This window comes from Manis javanica, chromosome 2, assembly GCF_040802235.1.
Source record: "Manis javanica isolate MJ-LG chromosome 2, MJ_LKY, whole genome shotgun sequence".
In the NCBI taxonomy this organism is placed as follows: domain Eukaryota; kingdom Metazoa; phylum Chordata; class Mammalia; order Pholidota; family Manidae; genus Manis; species Manis javanica.
The window spans coordinates 153,852,599-153,876,562 of record NC_133157.1 but is presented as its reverse complement, the minus strand read 5'-3'; the positions used below and the strand labels follow the sequence as shown (position 1 = coordinate 153,876,562).

Below are 23,964 nucleotides of genomic sequence, written 5' to 3'. Positions count from 1 at the left end.
AACTAGCTTACATTCCCACCAGCAGTGTAGGAGGGTTTCCCTTTCTCCTCATCCTTGACATCATTTGTTGTTCTTAGTCTTAAGAGAGTCATTTTAGAGTTGCAGGTTAATTGAGAAAACTTGGCTTAATAACCGGGAATCTGTCATTAGCACACAATTTTAAATTGCATCCTGAGTATTCATACAAAGAGTCTTAGATCTGTAGAGTTGCCAAATACTAAAGTAGATCTCCATGCTAATGTGGACAAAAGATGAGACCATGAAATACTTGATCCTGTCACTGGATCTATTTTGTTCTCAGCTGGCTATCAAGAAGACCATTTATTGTGTTTTAGTCTCCATTGTTAAATTTTTAATGTATAGCTGCAGTCCGCAAAGTAAAATGCATTTAGATGTGCATATGTATATATAATTTTCTTTCTTTCTCTCTCTACCAGATTTATCTGTTCATCCATGCACTCTTTCACCACTTGTACCTTAGTTCACACTATTAAAAATGTGCTATTAGGATTCCAACAGGCACATTTTCTCCTTTTTTCATAGAGGAATTTTCCATGACTCCCCATCACAGGCTAAGAATTCCTCCCTCAACTTCCATTATCCTGAGCCATCTTTGTTCTTACTACTGGTCGAGTGTTTTGTATATTTCACTAATTCCTTTGCATACTCTTAAGCCTAAGTATTCTCCAGTGTCACGATTTTGCTCTTTTTCCTTTTTTTCCCTTTTACTTTACCCTGTGTGTCTTACCTGCCTCAGTTTCATTCTACTTGGGTACATATTTTTCCCTATGCGTGTTCAGCTTTCCCTCTTTACTGTGTCCATCTCTCTCAACAAATATGTTTAGGATTCTGTTCTCCTTAAAACAGAGCTTTACTTTAGGCTTATATATATATTTTTTAACTCTGTAAAACATCTGTGTGTGAGTGTATTATGGACAGCTCACATTTAACATATCTAGTAAACAAGATTTGTGTTCCCAAGTCAGTTCATTTTGCAGCCTTTTGCCATCTCAGAAAATGTATCTCCTATGTTTTAGCTGTTAGGTCAGAAACCTTGGAGCCATTCTTAGCTTTTATTTCTTATATACTCCATGTGTACTGCATTAGCATGTCCTCTTGGCCAGTATCTTCAAAACACATCCAGAATTTCACTATCCCAGTGCTGTTACCATCCCAATCTAAGATGTAGTTATTAACTTTTTATTATTAACTATAGTCATATGGTTGTATATTATCTCCAGGACTTACTTTGCATAACTGAAATTTGTTGCCCTTGACCACATCCCCTCATATTCTCCTGCCCTGAGCTTTAGTTACGGACTCGTTCATAGCACTTGTCTTCCTGCATCTGCCTATGTTCCTCTACTCAATTGTTGTCGACATAGCCATGGTGAGCCTTTTCAAACATTAAGTTAAATCAATCTTAATGCCTCTGTTCAGAATCCTCCAATGGTATTTTCTATTGTAGAGTAACAGCCAAAGCTGTTATAATGGCCCATGAAGGTCCAACATGATCTGGCCCTACTACCTCTGTGACCTCACCTCCCATCTCCACCCCTGACTCACCTCACTCCAGCCATGCCGGCCTCTTGGCTTGGCCTTGAACATGCCAGGCATGCCTGCATCTCCGAGGAGTTGTGTGTGGTAATGCCTGGAAACCTCTGCCTCCCGACGGCCGGGCATGTTGCTCCCTGCCTCGTTTGCTTCAGGCCTCCGCGCCTGCCTCCTCATTCGGTGAGGCAGCCTCTGACCACACTAGTGAGTCACTCCTCCCTGCTCCCTCCCGGCTTTAGTTTTCTCCATGTGACTTATTACCTACCATCTTTTGTAGAATGAAATTACCTATTTGTTTTGTTATTTGTCTCACTCCTTGAAAGGATAAGCTTCATGAAAACAGGGACTTTGGCTGTATTTCCAGTGCCTGAAATGTAATGGGTATTCTGTAAACATTTTTTGTAGAATAAAAGAGTCACCACATGAGAGAGGTGATTAATTATTGTGAGGTGGACTCACAGTAGGTGACATGAGCCTTGGAGGAAATGCTGGTCTTATTAGAGAAACAGAGAAAGCGGGGAAGACTTCTAAATGAGTTAAGATTGCAAAAGAATAGGCAAAGGGACTGAAAACTAAAGGTGATGAACTCGGAGGCTGGGGAAGCATAGAGGGAGAAGTCCTGTCCTAGCAGCCCACAAAGCTAGGTTAAACAGCTAGCTCACCATTGACACTAGCTGTGTGACATGGGCATGCTGCTTAATTTCTTGAAGTCTTGGTTTCTTCATCTGTAAAAGTGTGAATAAAATTCCTACCTCTCAGAGTTGGTTAGAGAATTAAATAAAATAGTGCCTGTAAGGCACAAGGGGAGTGCCTGGTACATGGTTGCAGTGATTATTAAGGTCTGTGTGGAGAAGTAGATCCATGAGTCATATGGATACATATAGAAAAAACACTGAGCTTACAAAGACCAAAGTTTAACACCCAAGTAAAGGCCTTGGGTATACCCACTCTTGATGAGAGAAGAGAAAGCTGATTAAATTAAACATTCAAGGCAAATCTTTAACATATTACTTTTTTGTACATTTATAAAATAGCAAGCTGCTAAAGAATGGGTCATTTCTTTTCTATTTCTTCATATCCCTTATACTCTGTAATATATGTTAGGCACAGAGTAAGCAATACTTGTTTCTCACCATGGCTTTTTAAAGTTTTGTGCTTAAGATTTTTTTTTTAACTGTATGTCAGTAATAAGATATTAGGTTGGATTATCATATACCTGAGTCATCTTTCAGAAGGCTAACTATAAAATATGGATTATAATTATATTATTGTAGGAATAGATTTAAAGAAAAACAAAGCTCCTCATCTAGCCTTACAACTCAGTACTGAAAATTTATAAACCCACTCAAATAAATCATCTCTTAACTACTTATTCCGTATATATTATTAGTAGGCCATTATTTAAGAGTGTGATGACACTGGGCCTTTGTTGCATTTGGGAGCTTCTTCCCAAATGGCAACCTTTAGGTTAATGTTCTATTCTTGATTTTGTTAGGAGATGTACGTGTAAGGAGTCGGGCAGGATTTGAATCAGAAAGAAGAGGTTCACATCCGTATATTGATTTTCGTATTTTTCATGGTAAGTGGGCATATATAATATATCTGTCAGACTTTCAGTAGACTTCAGATCTTCATAAGATAATGTAATTTTTCAAGGGAAAAAGAATACAAGAAAAACACTATATTATGTTTGGAATGTTTGGAATGGAGCAGAGTCATGTTAAATGGCACTTTATTACTAGATAATCTTAATAAATGTTTAGAGGTGATTAGAATTGAAAAGTATTAAAATGTGAAAGCTGATACAGTTTTTCTTCTTTCTAATTTAAGTGTGAAATTACTTTGGTACATTTTTTTCTTCTTTAAAAGTCTTTCTATTTTTTTTAAAAAAGTTTTACTCCATATGTTTTTTCTTCACTACTCCAGGTAAAATGTTTTTGTGTAAATGACGTTCTATAAAGGTATCATAGTTAACAACGTGTATCTTTTTGGTTTACTTGAAAATACACATCATCTTTAAAGATGTCGGTGCAATGAATATTTTGAAAACAAACCTTGTGTGGGTCTGGCCCATAATGGAAAAAAAGGGGGAAAAGAGAACCTCTAAAATCCTTACATATAAGCACATTAAATCTGTCTTGGGAAGAGTTTTCCACTTTTGGTAATGATGAATAAATTATTTGGATTAACACTCCAATTTAAAAAATTAGAAAAATGAGACAAAATATAAAGGACCTGTATTTGAGTGTATCAGAATGCTATTAAGGCAGAGTAATGAGCCTGACATTTCAGACTGCTTTTCCCATTATTAGCATCTGCTGATTCTGTGAAAGGTGGATGAGAAGCTGAGCAGAGTTTTTGATGAACACTTAAGGCTAGAGAAACACAAACCTTTGTTTATAGTTCTACGAGATTGTGATCTAAGTAAACCCTCTGTGCTTAGCTTGGAACCCCAAAGGGCTATATACCTTAGAAGTAAATTCCAGCTTTGAGATAGGTCAATCAGTGATTAGATTAAGGTATCTGTGACTCAGTGTCTCTAGTCACCTACTAGAAGTAAATGTTAATTCTCTTTGGAGGAAGGTGATATTACCCTAAGTCTCAAATTATATCTAAATTTTTTTTTCATATGCAATATTAAGCACTGAATTAAAAATAAAAAGGCATAAGGAGACAAGACAATGTAACCAAGCAGGAAGAAGAAACAACAGTCAGTAGAAATATCTATAGGGGATCCTGATAATAGAATTGTATATGGGCTTTAAAATAACTAAACATAATTAAGTTAATAGAAAAATCAAAAGGGAAAGAATTCAGAATTTTGGTAGAGAACTGAAAATTGAAAAAAGGAACCAAATGGAAGTTCTAAGACTAAAAAATACCACACCTTAAATAAGAACTCATTTATTGAATACAGCAAATAAGACCAAAATAAAGAGAGAATTGGTGAATTGGAATATAGGTTAGAAGAAAATATTTAGACTAATATTTAGACTGAAACACAATGAGGTAAACGTAGAAAATACAGGAAAGACATATGGGATATGTTGCAGCTATCTGTTGCTCTGTACCTGTCAAGAATTGTGAAGGACCTAGGATTTTACCTTGTAAGCTAATAAGGTAGTCTGTTACTGCTTCCTGGATGTAATCAGTTGACATGACACCTAGATCAGAAAAAGGACTTTATTACTCATGGTACAGCAAAGCAACATGGATATCATACTGTGTCATTTCTTCTAAACTGCACCTACTCCTCCCCACCATCCCACAGTAGCAACATGGAGGAGTTTCTGTGGATACTATGCACACAAGTGTGTTTGCATCACTTCAGGAGAATAAATGGACTTGGAGAATTTACCTAACATCCCTCACAGAAAGACTACTCTTTGTCCCAGAGAAAGATGTTACTTATGCCTCAGAATTGCTAGCTGCAAATACAACCCTGAGAAATGGCCCAGGTAAAAAATCGGTTAGGGCTTCGAATTCTTGGCACAGTGAGCAAGAATGCACAGGGATATTTGGGGCCTGTGTGGAGGATTATCTCTCCCAATAGGAACAAATGACCCCCAAACTTACTAAAATAAAACAACAACCTTTTTTTATACTCATAATTCTGAGGGTTAGGAATTCATTCAGGGGTGTATCAGGTTCAATTAGTGCTCCACAATGTCTTCATCTCCAGCTGGGTTGGTTCAAACAGCTAACAATGCCTGGGATCGCTCCACTAGGTCCAGATGTCTGAGACCTTGGTTCTTCTCCAACATCCGAGATGACTTCTGTACTCTTTTTATCTGGTCCAGGACTGGGATGGCTGGGATTTCTGGGGCTGGCTTGTATTTCTCTCTCTTCATAAATGGCCATCTCAGGGTAGCTGGATTTCCTACATGACAGCTGCCTTCCCCTAGAGCATGCATTCCAAGAGAGAGAAGGCTTCTGGTGTCTGATGTGTGCTCCTGGACACTGGTAAATCCTATTTTCTTATTCTGTTGGTCAGCTATGTCACATGGCTTGCTTACACTCATGCACAGAGGACACAGACCCCACTTGTCAAAAGGAAGCAAAGTTTTAAAAAGTTTTAATCTTTTATCTTTACCCTGGCACAAAAGTTTTTGAAAAGATGATTTAGGGTCTCAGGAGAGGAAGAGTGTAGCAGAAGTAATCTCTGAAAAGATGACTGAGAAATCTCTAAAGCTTGATAAAAGACATGAAGGTACAGATTCAAGAAGCATTTATGAATCTCAAGTACAGTAACATTAAAAGAAAAACATACCTAGGTGTAGCATAGTAGAACTGAAGACCAAAATCAAAATAAAATATTTAAAAAGCATGAGAGAAAAACAAAATTATTACCTTCAAAGGAATAACTATGAGATTGAAAGAAACAAATTGTTTCATTTTCAACAGAAACTAAGAAGCTAGGAGACAAAGGAAAGATAGGTTTGAAGTAATGGCAAAAAAATAACTGTCAAACTAAAATAGTTTCTACAAACTCTTCTAGAGAGTATGAGAAAAAAGGATATACTTCACAACTTACTGTGTAAGGCCGGCATAATCTTAATACTAAAACTTGACAAGAATATGACAAGAACAGGATGTTACAGCCAGTATCACTTGCAAATACAAATCAAACATCCCAAATAACACATTATCAAGTTAAATCTGTAATTTATAGAAAGAATAAAATATTTTGATCCAATGTATATTCTTTCAGAAATGTGAGGTTGGTTTAAAAATATTCAAAAACCAGTTATGTAATTTACCACATTAATAGTATAACAAAGAAAAGTCATGGAAAGACCAATAAACACCAAAAAGGCATTTGATAAAATTCAACATTCATTCTTTGTCAAAACTCTGAGTAGTCGAGGAATACAGAAAAATTTACATGATCTGAAAAAGAGTTTCTACCAACCAAACATCACATTTAACGTTGCAGTATTAAAACTTTCTGAGATGAGAAATCAAGAATGTCATTTGCCATCTTTTCTATAGCATTGTCTTGGAGATCCTTGCCAGGACAGTTAATCAAGGAAAAGAAAAAAGAAAGATAAAAGGATTGGAAAAAGAAGTATTTATGGATTGACATGATTGTATACTTAGAAAATTAATAGGATTACTGAGTTTAGCAAGTTTGCTGTACAGAGTCAATATGTAATTATATTTCTATAAAGAACATAGATAAAAATTGAAATACATAATTTAAGTTTACATCAACAAAAGATCAAATATATGGAGACAAATTTAACAGAAGATGTGAATGACTCTACATAGAAAATAACAAGACATCGCAGGGAAAAATTAAAGGCAACCTAAATAAATGGAAGTATGTTCATGGATTGAAAGGCGAACTAAATAAATGGAAGTATGTTCATGGATTGAAAGATTCAGTGTTTTAAATATGTCAGTTTTTCTCAGATTGACCTATAGTTTTAGTGAAATCATAATAAAAAAAAATCCCAGCAGGTTTTTTCCTCCTTGGTAGAATCAACAAGCTGATTCTAAAATATATAAAAATTGAAAAAGCCAAAAGTACTCAAGACAGTCAGAAAAAAGTAGAACTATATTCTAGCAATTACTCCTCCCAAAATTTGAAAAAATTAAATTATGGTGTATTAAGTTTTCCAAGTTATGCTGAAAAGTCAGAGAAGACAAGGAATGGAAACTGATTTGGCAATGTAGAAATGGTGGTAGGGGAAACCTGATGATTTCAGTGAATTTAAGAGAAAACAGGAAGAGAGGAATTAGATGTAGCAAATATGGACAACTCCTTTAGAAACTTTTGCTGCAAATAAAGAGGTAGCTAACAGGGGAAGTAGAATCATTAAAGCTAGAAATTAATAGCAAAGCTAGAAAATAAAAAGACCTGGCCACTTAGAAATTTTTTTAAATCTGAAATAAGTTCTTTGAAGTTTTTAAATCTGAAATTCTTATTGGGTCCAAGAAGAAATAGAAACTGATTTTGTGTACTAAAAAAAAAAAGTAATTAAAGACCATATATAAAAACCTGTGAAATGCAGTTAAGGCAGTGCTTATAGGAAGATTCATAGCATTCAAAATACTTATATTAATAAATGGGAAAAAATGAAATAAATGAATTAAGTGGTCAAACTCAAGAAGTTAGAAAAAGAATAACCAAGTACACTGAAGAAAAAGTGAAGATATCAATTAGTAAAAATAAGAAACAGAAACTAATGAGTTAGAAAACTAAGATACAAATAACTAAATAAAAAATAATAATCTAAGAGCTAGTTCTTTGCAATAACTGCTGTGGATTAAATTGAGCAAAGATGAATACTCAAAAGATAAGGGGAGAACCTCACAGATATAAAGGAAATTGAAGAATAAACATAGACTACTTTGCCTGACTCCAAAATATATTTGAACCAGTTGTTTGATCCAGATAATTTTCTTAAAAATTAGAATTTATCAAAACCCAATACAGAAAAGAGATAAACTAAACCAGCAACATTCAAAGTGTGGTCTGTGTTCCTCAAAACCTGTTTGGGGGTCCATGATGTTAAAACTATTTCCATTATAATATTAAGACATCATTTACCTGTTTCACTCTCATTCTCTCACAATAGGTATAGTGTTTTTCAGAGGCTATAATATAGACAAATGATATCTCCCAAAATTAAAGAAATTTGTAAAATGTAAAACAGTACATTCTTATTAATTTTATTTTTTGTTTAGGACAGTGGGGTTTTTTATATGTTATGTATGTTAATGTATTTTGGGTTTGTTATGATATTTTTTAAAGACTGTTTTTTTAGAGGAGTTTCAGGTTCAGAGCAAAATTAAAAGGAGGGTACAGAGAGTTCCCACACACACCCTGTATCACACATGTGGAGCCTCCTCTACTGTCATGACTAACCAATGTGGTACAGTTGTTACAATTGATGAACCTACACTGACACATCATAATTATCTAAAGTCCATAGTTTACATTAGTATTCACCCTTGGTGTTGTACATTCTGGGGGTTTAGACAAATATATAATGACATATCCATTATTATAATGGTCTGTATACCATTTGGGTATTTTAATTGCTCTAAAAATCCTTTGTGCTCCACCTGTTCATCCCTTTGCCGACACAACTTCAGGCAAGTACTGGTATTTTTGATCTCTTCACAGCTTTGCCTTTTTCAGAATGTCATATAGTTGGACTCATATAGTACATAGCCTTTTCAGATTGGATTCATTCACTAAGTAATATGCACTTCAAGTTACTCCTTGTCTTTTCATAACTTGATAGCTCATTTCTTTTAGAACTGCATTATATTCCATTGTCTGGATGTACCATAGTTTATCTGTTTACCTACTGAAGGACATCTTGGTTGCTTCCAAGTTTTGGCACTTAATGATTAAGCTGCTACAAACATCCATGTGCATGTTTTTGTGTGAATGTTGTTTTCAGCTCCTTTGGGTAAATACCAAGGAGCACAGTTGCTGAGTCATATGGTAAAAGTATGTTTAGTTTTGTAAGAAACTTCCAAACTGTCTTCCAAAGTATCTGTACCATTTTGTAATCTTGCCAGCAATTAATGAGAATTCCTGTTGCTCCACATTCTCATCATCATTTGATGATGTCCGTGTTTTGGATTTTAGCCATTCTAGTAAGTGTGCAGTGGTATCTCATTGTAGTTTTAATTTGCATTTTCCCATGGAGCATCTTTTCATTTGCTTAGTTGCCATCTATCTATCTTCTGTTGAAGTTTGTGTTTTTTTAATAGACATTTCTTTGGCCCATTTTTTAGTTGAGTTGTTTGTTCCATACTATTGAATTTTAAGAGTTCTTGATGCACTTTGAATAAGAGTCCTTTATCAGATGTGTCTTTTGCAAATATTTTCTCTCCTTCTATGGCTCTTGTTCTCATTCTCTTGATGTTGTCTTTTGTAGAGCAGAAATTTTTTTATTTTAATGAAGTCCACGTTATCAATTTCTTTCATAGATGATGTTTTCAGTGTTATTTCTAGAAAGGCATCTCTATACCCAAGGTTATCTAGATTTTCTTAGGTGCTATCTTCTAGGAGTTTTATAGTTTCGTATTTTATATTTAGGTCTATGAACCATTTTGAGTTATTTTTGTAGAACAGTGTAATATTTACATGTGGATGTCCAGTGTTTTCAGCATCATTTGTTGAAGAGACTATTGCCTTTGCTCCTTTGTCAAAGGTGAGTTGGCTCTAAAGTGTTTGGTGGAAATGTTTGGCTATGGCTGACTGGGACCCCAGTTATCTTTTATGGTTGATACAGCTCCAGAGAGAGAAATTATTACACACAAAAGGCAGAGCACTTTACCTTTTTGGGTCTTCATTTCCTCATCTATTTTATGTGAATCACTATTTCAGCAAACAGTGATTAGATACAGATTATGTTCAAGGGAAAAACAAGTAAGCTAGTTTATCTGTCCTCACTGAGCCTGGTGTCTAGGGGGGGAGATAGACACCTTTAGGTAATCATACCTAAATTAAAAACACTTTATAAGGATCAGTTGGCTGTATTTATGTAGATTTATTTCTGGGCTAATTTGTTCTGTTGACCTCTTTGTCATTTCTTTTGCCAGTATTACATTGTCTTGATTCCTATATTATTCCTTGATTCCTTGATTTCTGATTATAATAAGTTTTGAAGCTAGGTAGTGTCAGTCCTCCAACTTGTTCTCCTTCAATATTGTCTTGGCTATTATGGGTCTTCTGCCTCTCCATATAAATGTTAAAGTCAGTTTGTTGGCATCCATAATTTACTGGGATTTTGATTGGAATTGCATTGAAATTATAGTTGAATTTGGGAAGAACTGACATTTTGACAATACTGAATCTTCCTACCACAAACATGGAATATCTCCCCACTTATTTAGTTCTTCTTTTTGTGTTTCTTTCACCGAGTTTTATAGTTTTCATCATAGATTTTGTACATATTTTGTTAGAATTATACTTAAGTATATTTCATTTTTGGTTGTGGTGATGTAAATGGTACTGTGTTTTTAATTTCACATTCCATTTTATATCACTGATATATAGGAAAGCAATGGACTTCTCTATATTAACCTGTTTCCTGCAACCTTGGTATAACTCCTTTATTCTTTCAGTTTGTTTATTGTTTTCTATGTTGATTACCATGTTATCTGTGAACGAAGAAAGTTTTATTTCTTTCTTCCCAATCTGTCTATCTTTTATTTGCCTTCTAGTCTTATTGCATTCATGAGGGCTGATGTTGAAAGGAGTGGCGAGAGGGGACATCCTTGACTTGTACCTAATCTTAGTGTGAAAGTTTCAGATTTCTCACCCATGAAGTATGGCAGCTGTGGGGATTTTTTAGATATTCTTTATTAAAATTGAGAGAGATCCCTATATTCCTAGTTTACTGAGTTTTTATCATGAAAGGAATTTGTCAAATGCTTTTTCTGCATCTATTGATATGATCTTGTAATGTTTTTTAGTCTGTTGATGTGAAGGATTACATTAATTGATTTTTAAATGTTGAACCAGCCTTGCATAAAATAAGTGGGATAAATCCCACTTGGTCATACATAGTACACAATTCTTTTTATACCTTTTTGGATTTGATGTGCTAATATTTTGTTGAGGATTTTTGCATCAGTGTGCGTTAGAGATACTGGTCTGTAGTTGTCTTATAATGTCTGTGCCTGGTTTTGGTATTAGAGTAATGCCAACATTATAGAGTGAATCAGGAAATACTCCCTCTGCTTCTATCCTCTCAAAGCGATTGTAGAGTATTAGTATAATTTCTTCCTTAAATGATAGGTAGAACTCACCAGTGAACCCATCTGAGCCTGATGTTTTCTGTTTTAGAAGGTTATTAAGTATTGATTCAGTTTCTTTAGTAGCTACACGCTTATTCAGATTGTCTTTTTCTTCTTGTGTGAGTTTTGGCAGACATTTAGTGCAGCTCCTGGAGGTAAACCTCATAAAATTTTTGGGCACCCCCAAAACTGGGTTTCCCTGAATCCTTTAACTCTCAGAGTTGTGCACACAAATCCTCCAGAAATTCATCAATTATAGTCCAGGTTGGCCTAGCTGGCTCTGCTTCCCCATGAGGTTTTCATTTGTCTCTACTCCAGTCAGTTCTTCCTGTTCACCTATTGGTCTCTCCAGTCTTGAGGGCAATGGTTTGCCATGTCCTCATCTCTCATATGCATCCTAGAAGAGTTGCTGATTTTTCAGTCTGTTCAGCTTTTTATTAATAGTTAGGACAGAGTGGTGGCTTCCAAGTTCCTATGCAGTTCTAAAAACCGGAAGTCCTATTATATTATTTTTAAGTGAAATAATAAGTAAGTATGTGAAAAGTTTGTTTTAATTTCTGTTATGGTCAATATCAATAGCTACAGCTCACATAAGATAAAGTTCTTTGGTGCAGTCAATAATTTTAAGAGTGTAAAGGAGTTCCAAGAATCAGCATGTTAGAGAAAGTTTTACAAGGTTTACCTCTAAAAGTGTGAGGTCTGCAGATTTTAGGGGCAAATTCTTCAGGCTCTTGAAAAGACTGAAAATTAGTTTCAAAGCTCTTTAAATTCTTTAAGATTACAAAATGGAATCATTCAAAGTTATTTTAGTGCAAATATAACTTTATACAATTTTTATTAAGATATTATTGATATATACTCTTATAAAGGTTTCACATGAAAAACAATATGGTTACTATATTCACCTATATTATCGAGTGCCCCCCTACAGTCACTCCATCAGTGTAGTAAGATGCCGCAGTCACTACTTGTTTTCTCTGTGCTACACTGTCTTCCACATGATTCTCCCCACACCATGTGTACTAATCATAATACCCCTCAATCCCCATTTCCCTCCCTCCCTACACACTTTTCCCCTCCCTCCCCTTTGGTAACCGCTAGTCCCTTCTTAGAGTCTGTGAGTCTGTTGCTGTTTTGTTCCTTCAGTTTTGCTTCATTATTGTACTTTACAAATGAGAGAAATCATTTGGTACTTGTCTTTGTCATTTCACTGAGCAAAATACCCTCCAGCTCCATCCATGTTGTTGCAAATAGTAGGATTTGTTTCATTCTTATGGCTGAATAATATTCTATTGTGTATATGTACCCCATCTTCTTTATCCATTCATTTACTGATGGACACTTAGGTTGCTTCCATATCTTGGCTATTGTAAATAGTGCTGCAGTAAACATAGGGGTACGTATGTCTTTTTGAATCTGAGAAGTTGTTTTCTTTGGGTAAATTCCTAGGAGTGGAATTCCTGGGTCAAATGGTAAATCTATTTTTAGTTTTTTGAGGAACCTCCATACTGCTTTCCACAGTGGTTGAATTAGTTTACATTCCCACCAGCAGTGTAGGAGGGTTCCCCTTTTCCACATCCTCAGCAGCATTTGTTGTTCTTAGCCTTTTTGATGCTGACCATCCTAACTGGTATGAGGTGATATCTCATTGTGGTTTTAATTTGCATTTCTCTGATGATTAGCGATGTGGAGCATCATCTTTTCATGTGCATATTGGCCATCTGAATTTCTTCTTTGGAGAATAGTCTGTTCATATCCTCTGCCCATTTTTTTTTTTTGAGAGGGCATCTCGTATTTATTGATCAAATGGTTGTTAACAACAATAAAATTCTATATAGGGGACTCAATGCACAATCATTAATCAACCCCAGGCCTAATTCTCAACAGTCTCCAATCTTCTGAAGCATAACGAACAAGTTCTTACATGGTAAACAAATTCTTACATAGTGAATAAGTTCTTACATGGTGAACAGTGCAAGGGCAGTCATATCACAGAAACTTTCGGTTTTGATCACGCATTATGAACTATAAACAATCAGGTCAAATATGAATATTCGTTTGATTTTTATACTTGATTTATATGTGAATCCCACATTTCTCCCTTATTATTATTATTATTATTATTTTTAATAAAATGCTGAAGTGGTAGGTAGATGCAAGATAAAGGTAGAAAACAGTTTAGTGCTGTAAGAGGGCAAATGTAGATGATCAGGTGTGTGCCTATGGACTAAGTATTAATCTAAGCTAGACAAGGGCAACAAAACATCCACAGATGCAGAAGATTTCTCTCAAAACAGGGGGGGTGAGGTTCTAAGCCTCACCTCTGTTGATCCCCAATTTCTCACCTGATGGACCCCCTGCGATTGTGCCTGTCTTAGGTTGTTCCTCCCTTGAGGAATCTTACCCATCTCTGGCTAACCAGTCATCTTCCGGGGCCATACAGGGAAATGTAAAGTTGGTAAGTGAGAGAGAAGCAATATTGTTTGAAAAGGTTAGCTTTTTACCTCTTTGCAGATTTATGCCCTGTGGCTTTTATGCCCAGTATTTGTCTTGAGGTATCTTTACCACTTGGAAGAATTATGATACTTGGTAATTTCGTTATGAGGCACGAATTCTACTTAAGGTTGTAATTAGGAAGGAAGAAGAAAAGCTATAGAAGTAGCAGATGGAAGAAAACATGGGAAGATTGATTATTTCTTTGACATATCTTCTTGTAGAGTAACATAAGCATGTATAGGTTTTAAACTACTAATTAAATTGTGCGCACACATTAACATAATAGGAATACAGCTACATAACCAAAGCAGACCTATAATTACCAGCCATCTCCAGTGGAACCAAGAAAGCCAGTTAGGCATCCTACCTCTGCCCATTTTTTAATTCGGTTATTTGCTTTTTAGTTGTTGAGGCATGTGAGTTCTTAATATATTTTAGATATTAGCCCTTTGTCATATATGTCGTTTACAAATATATTCTCCCATACTGTAGGATGCCTTTTTGTTCTGCTGATGGGTTCAAATATAACTTTTAAGAAGCAAGTATTATACTCTCTCTGTAAATGTCTGCAAAAAAATCTTTGAAAAAAGTAGTAGCAAAAATAAATCCAACAGCATAAAAGAGTAATATTCCAGCCTTAGTGGGTTTGTTTCAGGGGAATCAAGGATTTTTCAATATGTAGTTTTTTTCTATAATGGGCATTAGAAATTGGTAACATTGATTGCATCCAGGAGGGACACTGGGTGTTTTGAGGACATGAGGGAGAAACTTCTCTTGTTGACCCTTTTGAATTTTGATTCATGTGAATTATTACTCACTGAAAATTTTAAATAAAGTTGTATGTAAATATTGTAGTATACAAGATTGGCCATGACTAAGAATATCAGTAAAAGGTCTAATAAATATTGACATTATTATAAAGAAAAACTCAGTTGTATTAGGAGTTTCTAATATACCCCTTGTCATTTACTGAATTTAGTGAAACAGGATTTGAAAAATATAATTGTTATAAGGTGCTGGAGTTTTTTTTTTTTTTTTTTTTTTTACCAATGTACAAATATAATTTATTTTAAGCAGTCTAAGTTGTTATAATAAATGAAGCTAAAAGTAGCTAAGCTTTAAGAAATCTAGAATAGTATTACAGAATAGAAGTATATGCTTATTTATGAGGGGAAAATATTGAGACAGAAGAAATCATCGGTATTAAGCACTGCTATTAAAGATAGTATTTTATTTTGGGCTTAACTGCCTTACAGTTTGAAAATAAACTAGTTTATAAACTATTTTACAAAATCAAATAGTTTCCATTTAGAAAGCTGAGAAAAAAAATATAGTTTAGTGAATGCATGTTTTCCTCCATGAATTTTTTCTAACTAGTTTTATATCCTAAACTATTTCTGCTTCTTCAGTTGCCTTATTTCTATAATCTTTACTGAGAGAAAACTGTTCAACCTCACACTTTCTTGAATTTCTGTGTTTTCAAGGAAAAGCAATTTCTTTTCCATGCTAAAAGAGGGATTCTGTTATCTGCAGGGATGAAGCCAATGGCTGCACCAAGAATGCTACCAGGGTGCAAAAGGGAAAACTTAGCAGGAGCCCACCTGTATTTGTGGACCAAATATCTCAGTCTTCAAAAATATGTTTTATTATTAAAAATTCCAAAAAAAGAGAAAGTTAAAAAACTAGTACAAATGAAACCCCCTACCCACCTAGTTAAACAGTTGCTAATGCATCACCATATTAAAGACATCTCTCCTTCCTTTCTCTTCATATAGGTAAGTATGTAAGAATGGATATATTTTTGCCAACCATCTACAAGTAAACTGCACACATCCTTCTACTTCACCTTTAAATACTTTAGGCAGGCATCTCCTGTAAGGCTGCTCCCCCACAATACTACAATAAACTATCACTATCATACCTAAAAAAAAACCCAACAGGAAGTCCCTAGTAGTACAAAATACACATTCAAATTACTCAGTTGCTTCCAAATGTTTTACAGAGCTATTTTTTTGGAAACATGAGTCTCTTTTATTTTTTTTATCAGTATTTCTAAAATGGTTTTTCTTTCATGACTGACTTTTTGAGGAAAGCAAGCCAATTCTCTTACAGAACATCCCAGACACTGGATTTGTCCAACTGATTCCTCATGGCATGACTTAACTTGTATTTTAACCTCCTTTATTTTCTATAAACTGGAATTTCAGGCAAAAGGCTTGATTCGATTCAGGTTAAATGACTTCAGCAGAAATATCTTGTAAGTGGTGCTGCATAATTTGTTGCATTATATTGGGAGGCACATGATCATTAGGTCATTAGTGACGCTAACTGTGATCATTTGAGGTAGACAGTAAGCACAAATCTTATATTAATGATACTTCTCCCCTTTCAAATTGAGCAATGTGTGGGGTAATAATTTGGTATTATAGTGTTTTCCTTCAATTTCTAATAATTTTAGCATCCACTGGCGATCCCTGTGGGAACCAAAATTACAGTGGGAGCGGCAAAATGGTGATTTTTTAAATTCTGCCAATCTTTCTACATTTTTTTTTTGAGAGGGCATCTCTCATATTTATTGATCAAATAGTTGTTAACAACAATAAAATTCTGTATAGGGGGGGTCAATGCTCAATGCACAATCATTAATCCATCTCAAGCCTAATTCTCGTCAGTCTCCACTCTGAAGCATAACAAACAAGTTCTTACATGGTGAACAAATTCTTACATAGTGAATAAGTTCTTACATGGTGAACAGTACAAGGGCAGTCATCACAGAAACTTTCGGTTTTGATCACGTATTATGAACTATAAACAATCAGGTCAAATATGAATATTCGTTTGATTTATACTTGATTTATATGTGGATACCACATTTCTCCCTTTATTATTATTATTATTTTTATTTTTAATAAAATGCTGAAGTGGTAGGTAGATGCGAGATAAAGTTAGAAAACATAGTTTAGTGTTGTAAGAGAGCAATTGTAGATGATCAGGTGTGTGCCTGTAGACTATGTGCTAATCCGAGCTAGACAAGGGCAATAAAACATCCACAGATGCAGAAACTTTCTCTCAAAACAGGGGGGGTGAGGTTCTGAGCCTCACCTCTGTTGATCCCCAATTTCTCCCCTGATGGCCCCCCTGCGACTGTGCCTGTCTTAGGTTGTTCCTCCCTTGAGGAATCTTACCCGTCTCTGGCTAACCAGTCATCTTCCGGGGCCATACAGGGAAATGTAAAGTTGGTAAGTGAGAGAGAAGCCATATTGTTTGAAATGGAGTTTTAAATAGGGGATGTAGTGTGACTTTTTTGTTGGAAGGGGGGCAGTTGGAAATGGTTAAATTGTTGGAAGTAATCTCTAATGGAATTAGAATTGATACCTTCTAAGTAGTTATGAAACCTGGAGCAAATAATACAAAATCTAAAGGATAAAATGAGTAAAGTAAAACCAAAGTTATTGATGATAATAATAAAGGTAAATGGATGAAATATTCCTTCTAAGAGATGAAGATGCTCAGGTTGGGTAAAAAAATTTTAACTTCATGACAAAGAGTGGTCAAAAGAACATGAAGTAGTCCCAGGCTTGAGGATGTCAGATCGGGTTTGAGCATACCCTTTCGTCCTGGTCTGCCGGTGTGGCACATACACAGTATGTCTTCTCGGAGCAGTACTGGCAGCTCCACTTTAGGAATGGAAGAGTCTCCTCTGGACCCGATTGTGACGATTGTTTATCAAAGATCACAAATGTCCAAGACTGTAGGATATAGTTGGAATTTGGCTGTCATTGTATAACTTGTCCTTTAGTTACTACAAAGCAAGGATATCTGTAAACCAAATATAATTTGGAGGACTTTTTTTAAATAAGGAAAAAAGTTACTCATTCTTTCTTACTGGCATAGTTAAGTTCTGTTTATCACACTACTCAGAATCCTCAAAAGAAGAAATTTCATCTCGCATGTTTTGTGAAGTGTAATGTAATCAGAGAGAGCAAAGGCCCCCGCTGAGACCGAAGCCTCCTGTGAGTCGTCTGCAGGTCTTCCCTTCCTCAGACTCTCAGAGGCACCTGTGCTGAAGCAGCTCTGCACGATGGGCTAAACCTTCTGGGGGACTGAGCACTTGAAGACTGGTACTGTGCCCCGTCTTCCTTGTATGTAATTAAAAATAAGATGTTTTTTCCCACAGTGACATTAAACCTTGCGTGCTGAAGTTAAAACAGTTTCTAGATGTTCTGATGGCACAGTTCTCAGTAGGGACACGGAATGCATCTAAGCTGGAATTCTGTCTGCCTGCAGCTCCTCAGCCCTCCTCGTCTGCGCGTCACTTTGGTGTTACCTTCACTGACTATTAATTTTCCTGTTGTAAAATTCTTTTATCTTTCCACTCTTTTATTGATTAAATCCAGTCTGCATTATACCAAAATTAGCAGTCATACTTCTCTCCTCACTACCCCCCATTCTCTTATCTGGCTTAATTCATGCCTTTGCCTCCGTTGTCTGGGGTCAGTCTGGTGTTCTCTCAACAGTTGTCCTTGCTTTTAGGATTTCTTTCCTGCAGTCTCTCCTCAACTCTGTACTCAAGGCCAGGTCTTTCTAAAGAGCAGGGAAGTTTAAAATATAGGGAAAAATGCATTATCAACATAAAGACTTGGAGTATGCCATTGGTGTATTTTTTAGAACTGTTATTTTTCAATAATTTTGTATTTTATGTGTTGTAATTGTGAGGTGCTAGTGATGTTTATTTAGGTGCTGGAATAGTTGTAACTAATTTCTGGATTATGATTTTCTCCACATTGCACATAATTATCTTTACTAAATTTACCTGGAAGTTAGATATCTCATGGAAATATCGAGCTTTTCTTTTAAGATTTTTATTTTACAAAGTTTATTATAAAACTGTGTTTGGATTTACAATATCAAGGTGCATTCTCCTCAAGATAGTGAGCCAGTGAAGAAATAATCCCAGTCTCCAAAGTTAAAAGACAGGACTTAACAATAATTTTATTAATATAAACTCCACAATTTTTTTTGCTTTGAGTCTTTTGTCATTTTGATTGTATCATAAATCCTTATTTTAATACCTATAAACTTATCTTCACTGGAGGATTTTACTATAGGCCTTATCATGCAGGAAGATCTCCCTTTTGAGTCTTCAGTTTCTACAAAGGTGTCAAGAGGCAAAATAAGAAAGCCATTTGAGCACAGAAATACATTCAATACAGAAGTGTTCACCGTCAGTATTAAACAAATGAATTCCTATCAAATTTTAGAAGTTATGCTGTCAGCCAAGGTGCTGATGATAGAAGTTCACATTGTTACAAATGTTCTAGGGGGCAGTTAGGCAGGGGGCACCAAGAATTTTAAGCAGTTTTTTTCTCTTTGATTTCACCAGTAGAAAGGTATGCAAAGGGAATTATCATATGTAAATGTTAAGTATGTACAAAAATGCTCACTTTGGTCTTGTTTATAATAAGAAAGTATGTTAAATTGTGGTGTTATTCACTGAAGTATTTAGGGGCAAAAGACCAGAATGTTTATAACCTACCATCAAATGTTCAGAAAAAGAATCAGATAAATATACACATCATATGCAAACAATAAAGCAAATAGACTAAATGTTAACAATGGCAAATAGAGTAGAGGGTATGTGATAAACGGTATTTATTCTTTGCACTATTTTTAGTTTTGCAACTTTTTGTATTTTATATTTGTATTTTGAAATGATCTCCAAACAAAAAGTTTTGAAAGTATGGTAGTTAAATTATGCATTTAGTAAACATCATAGGTTTGTATTTCAGGATACATATTTGTTAATTTATGTAATACATAATTAATTAATGTATTATGCCAGTTCTGTGGTTGTTTATTAAGAACTGAGAGAGTTCAAACTTTGAGAAGACGTTTGAACTTAACTGTATTCATGGTTCCAGAGGGTGGCAAGATTTTGATAATCTTGAATACTCTTTGCCAAGAAGCATTTCCCAGATCTGATATAAATCTGTAGTCAGGATTAGTCTGACAACTTTGTTACAGTGATTTGTCTTTAGTCAATAAATTCTACTCTAATTTTTAAGTTAAATCTTTTCTGAAATGGATAGAATTTGGAGAAGCTTTCATTCCAACCAGCTGCTTTTTTTCCCCCCTCTGATGCTTTTAGTGAACTGTTCATGCTGATTTCTTTGTGAATTTATCAGGTGTTGGTTCTCTGGGAGAAGAAATAAAAAAATGTTCCCAGGTATCATCTCTCACCAAAGAGATTGTCTGAAGCATTTATTTGTTCTTTTACTTTTGTTTCTTCTTAACTATTTTTAATATTATAGCACAAAAGGTTAATATATAGCATACATATTTACATAGTATTTAAGTTTGAGAAAAGGATTTTTCACCTAAGAAAGTTATTGTTACATTATTTTAGGACGACCAGTGTCGCGTGCCCCGTCCTTGCCGGCAAGAACAGCACGCAACAACAGCAGGATTCTTCTGCAGAAAGCTTTATTCTTCAGCTCTTTGTGAAACAAATGAGTTGGGCAGGACCCAGAGGGGAAGGAGAGGCTTGCTTATATAGTTCTCATGCTCTGACCTGGTTGGTGCGGCTCCATATGGCTTATTAGCATAACAATTTGGTGGGTCTCATTGGTCCTTATGCCAAGGCGCAATTAGCATGTAGTTTAGTGGTGTGGGATGATTTGTCATTAGGAAGTTTGGGGGCCTTCCGGCTGCCCTGCATTGGGCGCTATTTTCTGAGCGCAGCTGCCAACATCTCCCCCTTTTTTGTCTAACAGAAGCTCAAGGCGGAACTTGCCAGCAGAGGCGGAGACAGAGGCCTGACCTCCATCATACTTCCTGATGCCCCCTTTTTGGAGAGGGGTTCTGGGCATCTACCCCTATGCAGTCAGGCATGCCTCTCAGAGGGGTCCAAGACCTCTTGCAGTGCTTTGCCTCGCATCCTCTGACTGGCGTTGGGACCGCTTGGTACAAAGGGTTTGGACCTTTTTTCTCAACCCTCTTGCACCATGAGCTTCTTAAAGAAAGCTGTGATTAAGCATTGAGGTACTCGGGCCTGGTGCAGTGCCACATGGGCTCAGGGTGCAAGAGCTACCTCAAGCTAAAGCTGAGCTTCCTTCTTAAGCATATTGAGCCACACTTGGGGAGAGGCGCCAACGTCTGTCGCCATTAGGGCTTGAGCAAGGATCACCTTGTCCTGCTTATGTTGGTTGCGGAGTCTGCATAACAACCAGAGTAGGAGCATGAGACCTCCAAGCATGAACACGCCCATCCCAGCCATGCCCGCCCACTCCTTGACGTGGGAGAGAGCTCTGAGGAACCAGGAAGAGAGTCCTTCTGCTACGGAGATATCTAGACGGGTGGAGTTGATGTGGATTATTTCTCGCCGCAGCTCTTCTAGTGTCCCATCGAAGTCTTGGGACCAGTTTCCTGAAAGATACTGGGACAGGTCTCGTGACAGATTAGCTGCCCGTGTAAAATTTTCATATTGAATGCTAGTGATGCAGAGGGCACGATATTTCCGCTCACATCCCAATTGGGCCATTTGCCAGAGCACCTCCATTTGTTCCTCCACGAGATCTATGTGTTGATTGAGGATCATTATTCCTCCTTTCAGTTTGCCATCAAGTGTGGACTGTTGGTCCAGGGCAGAAGCTACTGAGGCTGCAAGGTTATTGAGCTCTGTAGCCGATTTGATGGAGGTGTCTAAAGCTATACCAGCGGCGGTGGCTGCGACTGCGGTCGCGGAGATCAGGAGCACTATGGCGGCTGTAACGCCGAAATCACGCCTTTCTCGAAACACAGTCATGGTGTTAGGGGCGTCTACAGGAACAGGGACCCAACGGGGGATGCGGACTACCAAAGCATTGGTAAAGTTACACGCATCCCAACACTGAGACAGAAAGCAGGTTTCATTGGAGCAGGAGTCAAAGCTACTATTGGATAAGATAAACAGAAATGGGGGTTATATGCATACTGGAGAAGGTGGAAAAAGGGAATTAGGTGACTCTGGATCTGATTTTGCTGAACACGTGTAGTTCTCGTTGTTATGGGTCATGGTCATGTTCCAGTGTGCGCGCGTGTGGTTGTTCTCGCACCAAAAGGTGATATTTTTTACACCGATTCCCCCACCCTGGAGGGCGGAAAAGGGGGAGAGGTCGGTACACGAGCCATTGACTCCACACAGCATCCATTTATGGAAGGGGTTCATGCTCAGCTGCTGACGAAACTCGCCTTCGAGCACCTTTACTGGCCACCAAGCCTCATTGGCTGGCCGTCCCTCCATATCTGGGGAGATGGTAAACTCCTGCCTCTCAGTTGCCCACGTTACTACAGTTGACTGACAGTCAGTCCAGGGCCACAGCTCTCCCTCATAGTCGCCCACACAATGGGAGGCATATTTGGGTTGACGAGGCCTGTCGGTGGAATTGTTCCTGGGAGAGTGTACAAATGTGCCATTGATCCAGAGAACCATCTGGTGGATAGTCATGTTCTTATAGGGCGGGCTCCCTTCCTTATTAGGCCCTTCAAATTTAGCTGACATAACGGGGAGGCCACTGGCCTCTAGAATTATGTCACTGAACCATCCGTATTTCCTCCGTTTCAGGGAGATACAGCCAGCTAGATTCTGAGTGGTGAAGCATAATGACCCATTAGTTACGAAGGATTGGTTTTCTCCCAACGGGGCTGTTAGGGTGTCCTTTTCTAGGTAGGGCAAGTTCATACTAGAGTTGGTGGTGAAAAAGCGGGGAAAAACGGCTGCATTGAAACGGACAGGCATAGGCTTAGGAAAGGCAGACAGGATTCCCCATCTCAATACTCCCTGAGTCGGGGGTCTCCAGTGTCAGGAGCAGGGTCAGGAGGTACAGCGAAGTCATCTCCTTTGTTTAGGACTTTCCTCGTTAGGCGCTCCGGGATCCAGAAGGGATTTTCTTCGCCCTGGGGGAAAACACACACAGCTCCCCTGGATCTGATTATGATTGGATCCGGGCCCTTCCATTGGTTAGATAACACGTCCTTCCATTTTACTAGTTCTTGTGGGTCTTTTGGCCACTGATTATGGCGATCCGCTGCTGTATGGCCTTGAGCATCCAGATTCAAAAAATTTATAGTGAAAAGTACTAGGGCTGTGGCAGTTTTTGGTGTGGGGGGTATATCCTCAATTCCCCCTTTTTGTTTAAGTAAATAGGATTTGAGCGTGCGGTTCGCGCGTTCCACAATCCCTTGACCCTGTGGGTTGTAGGGAAGGCCAGTGATGTGTTTGATCCCCATATGTTGACAAAATTGAGCAAATTTTGTAGAGGTATAGGCTGGGCCATTATCTGTTTTCAGGATTTGTGGTAAGCCCCATGCGCTCCAAGCTTCAAGACAGTGCTGGATGACATGGGAAGCTCTCTCTCCTGACAATGGGGAGGCAAAGATGACTCCTGAACAAGTATCCACGGATACGTGTACGTATTTAAGTTTCCCAAAAGGTGAAAAATGCGTCACATCCATTTGCCAAACTTGTAAAGGCCTAATACCTCTGGGGTTGATCCCAACATGAGGTGCGGGAAGGAAGCTGCAGCAATGTTGGCAGCTAAGGACAATGTTCCTAGCTTCGGCCCTGGTTATGCTAAACCGCTTGCGCAGCGTTTCGGCAGTGACATGAAATTGTGTGTGGAATTTTGAAGCTGTGGTGATAGGGTCTAGCAGGGGAAAAGCTATATTTCTGGTTGCGAGGTCTGCCAAGTGGTTGCCTTGGGTCATAGGCCCGGGAAGGCCTGAATGTGCTCTGATATGAGTTATATACAAAGGAGATTGCCTATGAAGTAGTGCTGATTGTATCTGTTTGAACAAAGTGGCTACTGGGCTGGACGCTTTGATTAGCCCGGCCACTTCTAGAGATTTGACTGCATTAACTACATAACAGGAGTCAGACACAATATTTAAAGGTTCAGGAAAGATTTGTAGGACCTCTAAGACTATGCGACATTCCACTATTTGTGGAGTGTCAGGTGTGTAGCCTTTTGTCACAACTTTGCCATCATGGACATAGGCACCTGTGCCTGTCTTAGACCCGTCCGTGTAAACTGTTTTTCCATGAGGCAGCGGGGTTAGGCTAGTGACCCGAGGGAATACTAGGAGATGATTTTTGGCGAAGTTGATGAG

At 37.4% G+C, this 23,964-nt stretch overlaps 1 protein-coding gene across 3 annotated transcripts in view; it reads left to right on the top strand.

Moving 5' to 3' along the window:
• Positions 1-23,964, top strand: part of PDE7A (phosphodiesterase 7A) — a 147,466-nt gene that overhangs the window by 75,354 nt on the left and 48,148 nt on the right. For all 3 annotated transcript variants that reach the window (XM_073229595.1, XM_036998150.2, XM_036998151.2), the window contains exon 3: positions 3,050-3,133. In XM_073229595.1, the coding sequence (XP_073085696.1) occupies positions 3,050-3,133 (84 nt within the window). The remainder of the gene's footprint in view (positions 1-3,049; positions 3,134-23,964) is intronic.